Below are 10,940 nucleotides of genomic sequence, written 5' to 3' on the forward strand. Positions count from 1 at the left end.
TGTTGTACACATACACATACACATTAAGGGGCAATGTATGTGTTCTACATGATCACTAAAAGACCAAGCAGTAGAACTAATAGCAAAAAATAGTGATTTGCGCCCTCGGATGAGTATTGAAAGGAGTTCAAAGACCACAATTGAAACTGTCAGAGTTGGAAGGACTGGGGATTAAAGGATAGAGCTTGACATTGGAAATCATTATGAGTGACAGAGCAGTTTGTTCAGAGTTAGGAGCGGTGGAACGGTGACCAAAGCCAATTTTCTGCTGGGTGGCTGCAGGGCATGGGTCTTTTGTCTGCTCACTTCCTGTCTGCGAAGAACCAAGTTCACTTATGTGAGGAACCAAGTTCACTTACAGTATCTGATGTCATGACCTTAGGAGGACCTATCTTGAAATGCAGTGTAGAGATAACAAAGCTTGAGGTCCTTGTTAGGGTTAGTGTGAGGTGCCTGATAGGGTTAGGGTTGCTAAGGGTTGTGTATAGTAGCAATGCTTACTTTTCTTGTCTGTGGCTTCTCAGATGGCAAGCATTCGGTCCACTGCTGGTTCGCTCTTAGACAACAATCATCTTTAATTCAATTATTGTATATATTAAGAATGTACATACATAGTCTGTTTAAAATATAAGACCTCAAACAGAAGAAGTTCATGATAGCAAGTAGAAGTGGGCTGTTTGTCTGTAACGCGAACAAAACGATAAAGCAGTGGTGGCTGTAGAACAGAGATCTGATGTTTGAATGATTCTGATGTTTTGAATGAGTTTCAAAAGTCTGTTCTGTCAGAATGTACAATAGGAAGATATAGGCCACACAGCTCCACAGAGAGAAATATCAATGGTGCCGAGTGGTTGAGGAGACACAGAGGTCACATGAAGGAAGTTGCTAGACATCATCACATGCCTGCCCTCCCGCCAAGACTGGAATTGGCTGTTCTCTGACTGGAATAGTGTGCACTAACCCTGCTGTTAAACTACGGTGGCCCATAGCAGCCACTGGGTCAGGCGGGTATCTGTCTGTCCTCTGTCTTTTCAAGACACAAAAGCCCCAGGCTTTTCATTCTACTTAACACAACATGACAGAAGGGATGGGGGGTTGAGAAAGAGAGAGAAAGAAAATGGAGTGAGTGACGCGTGTTCCAGAGCTTTGTGTAACTCCAACGAGGACGATAATGGAACATTCAATGAAGCACATTACAGACTGGAAAGGAAGACCGCAGATGTAGATGCAGAGAAGATCAAGTCCAGTGAGAGCTGGTGAACAAATGTTTATTTGAAGAGGAAATGCTTTGTATATTCTGGTGAAAAAAAAATGATGAATTATTTGTACAATATATATATATAAAAAAAAACATATTGCCACCTCTATTAATGCGATGTACCTTTATTAAAACATAGAATCAGACATTTCTTACAACAATACATTTTTATCAATTTATCCATGTTATGACAGAAATGGAAACGCAATCTAGTTTGATATACAATGCACATGGGTTAGAAAATATACTCCACTTCATCTATTTGTATTGTACATATACCATCAAAAGATCAGAATCGGAATAATGATACCTTTCTTGTCCTCGTCTTAAAAAAAAAAAAAAGCCTCTTTTGCAATACCCATGCCGTTTCAGTGCGGGTGGAGACAATAGAACAGTCAGATGGAGTGCAAAGCATGGCGATGTCGTTGTGTGTGTGTGTGTGTGTGCGTGTGTGCTGCCTCCTGTTGTGCCTTAGCGCCTTAACACACACACACACACAAACACACACACACAGTCCAGCAGACTGACAGTGAGAAGACACACACACACTCACACAGTCCAGCAGATGTCCTTACGGTGAGAGGGGAGGCAGTGAGCATGTTTTCATTCATTCACCCTTTTTGTCCAGTGTGTCGTGTGTGTGTGTGTGTGTGTGTGTGTTGTGATTGTGATTGTGTGTGTGCGTGTGTGTGTTGAGCCTGTGATTGTGTGTATGTGTGCTGAGGAGGTGTTTTGTAGCCATGACAACAGCCTGTGTCATTTTCGTCATCTTGTCTGAGGCTCAAGCTCAAAAGAAAACAGATAGCCAAGCAACAACAAGATGCCAATCACTCCTCTGTTTTAAATATACACAGCTGAGAGGAAAAACAATCCTTTTCAATGGAAAGATAGTAAATGTAAAAGAAACAGAGAAGAGTATTGAGTATGGCCGTGTCTTTCCTTCCCTGGGTTAGTCCAGAGCTCTAAGCACCAAAGAGATTTCAGGTGGCAGCAAACTGCAGCAGATCTGGCTCAGTTCCGGGCCATCTCTGTTCTGGAGTCAGCTGATACCTGAGATGAGTCTCTTAGCAGGTGGTACCACCTGACTGATGGCATATGACAGGTGAGCAATGGGAGTAAATGAGTCCAGGTAAGAGTCCGCTACGTCTGTAGCTATCGTTTGTTTCTTTTCAGTGTTTACTCCCCAATTTTGTCATGCTTTCTTTCTCTCCTCCACCTTCTCTCAGTGTAGTTGTCTTTCACTTTCTCTCTCTCTTCCCAACACTCCCTTGCATTCTCTCCATCAACCTGTTTCCCCTCCTTTTTTTTTTTTTTTTTTTAGAAGTCCAAAGAAATCTAACCCCCCGCCCCCCCCCCCTCCCCGGCTCTCTCTCTCTCCTGTTTAAAAGTCCATGGACATGGAGCGCTGGCCAGGGTCAACCACGCTGGTACTGTTCCTCACGCTGCCATGGTTACGGATGGTGAGCGTGCCGCAGCCACTGCCGATGCTGCCGGCGGTCCCTGCCACGCTTCCGCCACGCACGTAGATTTCACACGGGATCTCCTCCATCACGCGGTCCTCGATCACTTGCTCAGCCACGGCGGCGGCAGCGGCGCAGTCGTGAGTCTGTTTGGCGTAGCCGTAGCAGCCCTTCTTGTAGGTGCCCATGCTGCCGGTGCTGGAGCAGCTGTTGAAGGTCTTCATGGGCGGCGGCGGCTTGGAGAAGTCGTTGTGGTAGGAGAGCTCCATGGAGCTGAGGGTGGTGCGGCTCTGCTTCATGCTCCCCCCCACTGATGAGGCCGCGGAGGCGGCAGAGGCGGTGGTGGCGGCGTGCGGGGTGTGCGGGGCGTGCTGGGTGCCACAGTGGTGCTCGTGAACGCAGCGTGAGAGGGTGGAGGAGCGGCGCAGCTTGTGGAAGCTCTCAAGCTCGTCCGACAGGTCGGCCAGGTCAGACGAGAGCTCCTTGTCGCGCAGGGAGAAAAGCTCGTAGTGCGGCGGGTCGAAGACCTCCTGGAAGCCGGCCTTGTTGAAGACAGCCGGACGGCGCGCCACCACCTTCTTGCGCGGCTGCTTCATCTGCACCAGGATGGAGATGATGAGCAGAACCAGCACCACGCCTGTGGAGATACCGATCACTGTGCCGTGCGTCTTGGTGATCTGGTGGAACAGGCCCTTGGACTTCCTCTCTGTAGGAGAGAGCAGAGAGAGAAAAACACTGATCTCATTTCAGGGGGAGGATGAAGACCCAGCCAGAAGGCTTGAACAGCTGTCGTTATTGAAATGGGAAGAAAGGGATTTGGAAACTAGCTTAAGTGCTTTTGTGGGAAAAAAGGACATGATGTAAAAAGAGGCCTTACCAGCTCAAAGTCCACTCAAAAGCTCACCTACATAATCCTCTTGGGGTGTATCGAAAACAAAAGCCATATACCTCATACGCCTAACAGGAAGGGTGTGAGAAGGAGAGGGAAGGGAACGGGATGTTCGAAAGCTAAATCAGACAACAGTCTGACAAACCATTCCCTTGTGCATTTGCACACGGCACAAAAAACAAACTGAAGAATTTCAAATGCCAGCAGTAAAACACAGAAGCAGCTAGTATGTCAGTCTGTAGGTGTTGATTCACACAGCAACCCTGAAACAGAGCTTATTCTAGCCGTGGAACACTGAAACCAGTGCAGCTTATTCTAGCCCGTGGAACACTGAAACCAGTGCTGCTTATTCTAGCCCGTGGCGTAGCTGGCTCTAGCTGTGTTGCTCATTAGCTATTAGCGTAGCTGGCTTTAGCTGTGCTGCTCATTAGCTATTAGCGGTTGTTCTGGCTCCAATACAGCCTTGGGCAAAGACACAATGGCGTGAGCCCACTGTTCATAGTATTTGTGCCCCAAGTGCACTCATGCCCTAAGGAATGGCCTGTATCTACTGGCAGTATCTGCACGATTGTCATGGACACGGTAAGCCCGGGTGATTTAATGAAAAATATGTCTTAAAAAGCACCTTAATCAGTTTAGCTTTGGGCTTCTCAACCTCCATTGACCGTGACAGTGAATGATATAGAGGAACTGGGAGAGGAGTGGGGCAGGATACGGATTAGCGTTAACCCTAACATTAGCATTGCACTAAGGCTCCCCTGTCTCAACTAACCCTAACTCATGTGACAATGTGTGTATAGACACCACAAGCATCACTTCACTAGTGTGAAATAGGTGTTTTGTGACTGGCCAGTATTTTGTGACCCCACAAAACTGCTCTAGTCAGTGAGCCTGCTGTTGATTTACAAAGATTTGAATCAGAAGCACAAAATCTGTTGCCAATGGTAATAATGTTATTCATTTTTCTGCTGTCATAACCACAAAATACTGGATTTCAGAACAATGGGATGGCCCATTCACTCCAACCCAACATTCTGCAGCATTCGAAGGGGCCATTTAATAATACCTGTTAATGCGTCCCTCATCTAACATATCAGATGCAGTGTACCATACGCATACAGTATAATGTGTTAATGTGTGTATTCAGTAATCAGTCACCACACACATATAATGTGTTAATGTATGTATTCAGTAATCAAAAGGATATTACATGTTTTCCCTGAAACAACTGGATTTTGTGTTAAGTGATGAGAAACAGAAGTATCATGTCCACCCTCCACTGTTTGCCAGCATTAGTGGATGGATCATTTCACTAATCCCTATACCATGTGATTATCCCATAGTTTTATATCAATGGTTTAGCCTATACACAACAAACAGCCACTGGTCACACGAGTGACGCATGGAGGCTTAGGATGTTTGATAAATCTTCTGGCATCACATGGTGTGGTTGTTTTTGTGGGCATTATGATCGTGTGTGTGTTTGTGTGTGTGCCCACCTACCCTTGCAGTGGTTCTCATCCCAGGGGTACACACAGTTCTGGACCCCGTTGCACACCAGCGAGTTGTTGATGCACATGTTGCTGTGGCAGAAGAAGGTGTTTCCAGAACAGGGGGCTGCAGGAGACAGACAGACAGAAACACACCATCAGTCAGACAGACAGACAGAAACACACCATCAGTCAGACAGACAGACAGAATCACACCATCAGTCAGACAGACAGACACACACCATCAGTCAGACAGACAGAAACAACCCATCAGTCAGACAGACAGACAGAATCACACCATCAGTCAGACAGACAGACACACACCATCAGTCAGACAGACAGAAATAACCCATCAGTCAGACAGACATACAGAATCACACCATCAGTCAGACAGACAGACACACACCATCAGTCAGACAGACAGAAACAACCCATCAGTCAGACAGACAGACACACACCATCAGTCAGACAGACAGAATAACACCACCAGTCAGACAGACAGAATAACACCAAGAGTCAAACAGACAGACAGAAACACATCATCAGTCAGACAGGCTGCAGGAGACAGACATACACACACACACACACACACACACACACACACACACAGCCACTATGAGAGCTAAACACACATACACACACACACACACACACACGTACACTGTGAGAGCCGGGACTAACCGGCCTCTTAGAATTCTAGTCAGGCCAGAAGGCCATCCTCAATGTTGGTTTGCTGTGACCCCACTGTGACCCCACTGACTCAATGATATTGTCCCCTGTTGTTTGATGTGGCGACCTGCCCACTGGCCTATCACTAACTGTAGACATCAGCAAGGGCTTGCTTCTGACTGATTCAGTGTTTGTCAATTAAACATCCTACATTACTGAACACAGTTATGACCGAAAAAGAAAAGAAAAATGAATTGTCTTGGGCAAATTACGTTTGTAAAGACAAATGACACTGGAATGATATAATGCACAAAAGACAAGTGAAAATAAGTCACTTAATCCCACTCAAATCCAAACCAGAGGAAATCTCCTTATAGGCATACAACTGAAATAATAGGGATTATTATTATAACTTCCCATTTAAGAGGATTTGTATTTCTATCAGGTTTACATGGATTCATTTCTGTGGTGCATTTCGTAGACAGCTAGCATCAGGAATAGTAAATACTTTATAGATTGATTAGATTGAAGCAGTTGCAGTCTTGTGTTTTACGCACAATTTCTCAATTCCCTGCTGCCAAGCCTGGGTCTGCTTTATATTCCATTTACCTGTGCCTCATATATACTGTCTTAGTGTGTGTGTGTGTGTGTGTGTGTGTGTGTGTGTGTGTGTGTGTGTGTGTGTGTGTGTGTGTGTGTGTGTGTGTGTGTGTTGTGTGTTGTGTGTGTGTGCTAGACAGAGAGAGGGAGATGAGCGACAGGGACAGACACAGAGAAATGAGAGACAGACAGAGATAAGAGAGACAGACAGAGAGAGGAGAGACAGACAGAGATATGAGAGACAGACAGAGATATGTGAGACAGGGAGAGAGACAGAGAGATGAGAGACAGAGAGAGAGAGATGAGAGACAGACAGAGAGATGAGAGACAGAGAGAGAGAGATGAGAGACAGAGAGAGAGACAGACAGAGAGGTGAGAGACAGAGAGAGAGAGCGAAAGGGAAAGAGGGCCAAGAAGACTAAGAAAAGGAGAGTTGAGAGGAGAAGGAAAAAGAGGAGTGTAAGGAAGGGAGGTGAGAGGAGAGACAGTGAGGAGAAGGTAACTGAGGATTGTAAGGAGGGGAGGTGAGAGAAGGAGAACAAGCGAAGGGGTAGGGAAAGTAAAAGAGACAAGGAGACGAGAGGAGAAAAGAGGAGAGGGAGAGGGGGAGGGGGCGAGCCTTCACATCCTCTTGGATCCTGTAGCGCTAAAGCGTGTCTGACAGCAGGATGACAGGGGTCATGTAGCAACAGCCGCCACCCCCCCCCTCACCCTCCTCAGCTCCGCGCCGGTCCCCTGGTGTGTCACTCACTTCCAAACCCTATACACGTCGCTCGCCTTCGCCAGACGCCCCAGTCCACTGCCACCACCGCCGCGGCACACCCCACAGCACCTCACCGCACCGCTACCCACACAGAGCGCTGCCGCCGTGGGGATTCCGCTTACCCATGATGCAGCGGGCCTGTCAGCCGAGTGAGCTGTGGCTGATCGGAGCGGACAGCAGGAGCAGGGGTGTCTGGGGTGGCGCCACCAAGATGAATGTCTCCATTATGGGCTTTCATTAGGCCACCAATCCGCCCGAGCCCGGGCAAATGGATTACACTTCCAGTCCGACAAACCCACACACACGTCCGGTGAAAAAAAAAACACACACTCTCAGTCTTCAGTGCATCTTCATTGTCACTGTGTATCAAAGCTTTTCTGTCTAGCTCCAGCCTGCATAGCTCTGCACTGGGCACGCTCCAGAGCTCCGCAGTTTGTGGAACTCCGTGCATTAGTATTCAGCTCGGGTCCGCAGGGAACGGAGCAATTAATTTTCTTGAATTATTCAGGCATTTAATAAAAATATTACGGTGCCGTGGAGGAGACAACAGTTTGCTCCGTGGCAATTTCTAGCAATTTCCATACAACCTTTAAACAGCATCTGTCCTGAACTTGCCTTGCCGAATAAAACATTTAATGCGTTTCATATCTAAATGACTTGCACTAAAAGAGGGAAACCTAATTTGTTTTAATGCATCGACACAAGATAAACCCCACACACACGCACTGTTCTCCATTAGGAATGACCCATTACTATGGAAAAGTAGGACTCTGCAGTCTGAATAACAAGAACTTTGTTATTTTCTTTGAGTAACTAAGCAAAGGTTGTGCTGAGAGAAAAAACGTAATTGGCTTTTTTGATATCTGGCCTTTGTAAGCAGCTAGCTTTAATTAACATCATACTTAAAACAGAGGCTGAATGTCACTCCACGGAGCAGCTCAGACCATACGCACACTTTCAATCTATCGGCGACAATTTCTCTCGCTCTCATTTCCAGATGACCTTTTACGTATCACTACGAACCTATGGGCTGAATTGACTTACAAAGCTTTTAAATAATGAATAAAAAATGACATAGAGTAGAAAGAACATTAACAGTTTCATCTGTGAGCTGGCCTACATCTGCAGTGCTTTGCGGAGAAGCTGCTCCGTAATGTTCGGCCCCCGATTCATCCCCCTGTAATCCATTTTGCGCTAACAGCCGCCGTGCGTGCTGAGCTCGCCTGCAGCACATTAGGAGATGAAATATGAATGAGCCCTTAATGAACCTACTGGCGTGGGCACTAACATCAGCGGGGCTAGTTTGCAAGGGAGGGCATTCCTACTGGTATGGGAATCTCTGCCAAAGTCCTAATGTGCATATCTTCACCAGTGATTCACGTTTCTACCGGTGCACACCCCGAACTATATGGATATTTCAAGGCGATAAGTCATTGAAATTGATCCCCTGTCCAGTTGTTAGGTATCTCTACTCTGTCCAGTTGTTAGGTATCTCTACTCTGTCCAGTTGTTAGGTATCTCTACTCTGTTAGTTGACAAACATCCACTGACACCCTGGAGACCTGTTCCCTACATGAACTACAGAGCTGAGTAGTAGGGGACGTAGAAGAAGCGGGATAATGCAGGAGAGGAGAAGAGAGAGATAGAGAGAGAGAGAGGGACAGAGAGAGAGAGAGGGTTAACACAGTAAAAAGGCCAGTCACTGATGGAGGAGGCAGGAGAGGGGGAGGGAAGCTGACACTGGGGAGGGGGCAGTGGAGGAGGCAGATGAGGAGGAGACAAGTAGACTAGAGGAGGAGGCCGAGTGGAGTGAAGGAATGAGGGAGCGAGATGACTAGCGGGATACTGGCAAGAAAGTGAAGGGAATATGGATAAAGTCGAGGATGAGAGGAGAGGAGGAAGGGAAGAGAGAACAGCAGAGGAGGGAGGAAGGAAGGAATATGGATGAAATGGAGGATGAAAGGAGGCAGGGAGGAGGGAGGGAGGGACGAGAGAACAGACGAAGAAGAAAGGAAACGGGTACCGGGGAGGAGTGCAAAACTGCACTAGACGCAAATGAGGATGAGAGGAGAAGAGGAACATGAGGACGTAGTGGAGGCAAGAGGACAGGAGGAACAGAGAAAGGACAGACGAGAGAAAAGACGAAAAAGAGAAGAGTGGGTTTAAAACTTACGGTCGACGAAGGAGGTGAAGAGCATGCGGTGTGTGTGTGTGTGCGTGCGTGTGCGTGTGTGTGTGTGTGTGTGTGTGTGTGTGTGTGACTCACGGTCCACGAAGGAGGTGAAGAGCATGCGGTAGCGGCTGAGGCGGCTGTTGCGGTCGGCCCACATGCGCACCACGCCCACGCCCGTGTCCAGCATCACGTCATTGGCCACCGTGCTGCAGAACTTGGCCTTCAGGTTCTCGATGGCGCTGCTGCCGTCGTACACCGCCACAAAGTTCTTCTTGCACTCGTTGGAGTGCTCCATCTGGTACTCCAGGAACCGCAGATAGATCTAGAAGATTGAAGATGCCAACGTAGACATTAGTGATTAATTATCCACTTGGAGGTCGTTTGCATTTCCTGTCTCTAGCCATTAGCCAGTTACTGTGAATAGAATCCCATATTACTGGTGTAGAGTTCTGGAGAAAATCTAATTTCCATTTGAGCAAGTTATTAAGAGGCTGTTTTAATCAGAGATACTTTAAAGTCTGAGTGCAGGAGCACATAGTGAAGGCACATACAGGCAGCCGTCCTTCCAATATGCAGGGTTAGGGCACGCACACACACACACACAAACACACACACACTGCAGATCCTAGTGGAACTCCCATTAAGGTCATTGTTGCTGATTAACATGGAAGCACTTACGGCACCCTAACCCTAGATTCATGGCTTAAGCAGTATGTGGTATTGAGCACCACGCACGCACACACACACACACACACACACACACACACACACACACACACACAGACTCATGGCTTAAGGCTGTTTCAGCTACAGAAATATAAATATAACTGGGCACACCTGACACCACACACCTCACACACACACACACACACACACAATCACACACAAACCTCTCACAAGTTCAGCGGCAGGTTCTGCTGTACCTGCTTAATTCTGCTGTTGCTAACAACTCCACATTCTTCTCTGTTCTATAAATAACCCTGCTCCTCTCGCAAAGGGGGATATTTTTAGCCATGCGCCAGAGAAGATGCTGAATTTGAAGTCTGGGTGACATGCGGCGTGTGAGGGGCTGCCGCAGCAGGCCATGTGTGTGTGTGTGTGTGTGTGTGTGTGTGTGTGTGTGTGTGTGTGTGTGTGTGCGCGTGTGTGTGAGTGTGTGTGCGTGTGTGTAATCCCTCAGCCTCCAGTGTATGGCTCATCAGGCCCGCTACCCCCCCCTGCTTGTGCTGATCCGGCCACCTCCGCTTCACTGCCCTAATATCTGCTGCTATCACACCACCGCACCACACCACACACAGCCACACAACATCTCACCACAACACACCACCGCACCACACCACACACAGCCACACCACACCTCACCCCAACACACCACCGCACCACACCACACACAGCCACACAACATCTCACCACAACACAACACAACACCACACCACACACAGCCACACAACATCTCACCACAACACAACACAACACCACACCACACACAGCCACACCACACCTCACCCCAACACACCACCGCACCACACCACACACAGCCACACAACATCTCACCACAACACAACACAACACCACACCACACACAGCCACACAACATCTCACCACAACACAACACAACACCACACCACACACAGCCAC

The 10,940-nt window shown here is 47.7% G+C and overlaps 1 protein-coding gene across 1 annotated transcript in view; it reads right to left on the reverse strand.

Moving 5' to 3' along the window:
• Positions 1-2,639: 2,639 nt before the first annotated feature.
• The window catches only part of neto2a (neuropilin (NRP) and tolloid (TLL)-like 2a), a gene marked incomplete at both ends in the record, with an annotated part of 17,486 nt that continues 9,185 nt past the window's right edge, over positions 2,640-10,940 (reverse strand). The window contains 3 exons of the mRNA XM_080843529.1: positions 2,640-3,424; positions 5,111-5,224; positions 9,396-9,624. Of these exons, the coding sequence (XP_080699655.1) occupies positions 2,640-3,424; positions 5,111-5,224; positions 9,396-9,624 (1,128 nt within the window). The remainder of the gene's footprint in view (positions 3,425-5,110; positions 5,225-9,395; positions 9,625-10,940) is intronic.

Source organism: Sprattus sprattus (genome assembly GCF_963457725.1).
Source record: "Sprattus sprattus genome assembly, chromosome: 8".
NCBI classification, from domain to species: Eukaryota; Metazoa; Chordata; class Actinopteri; order Clupeiformes; family Clupeidae; genus Sprattus; species Sprattus sprattus.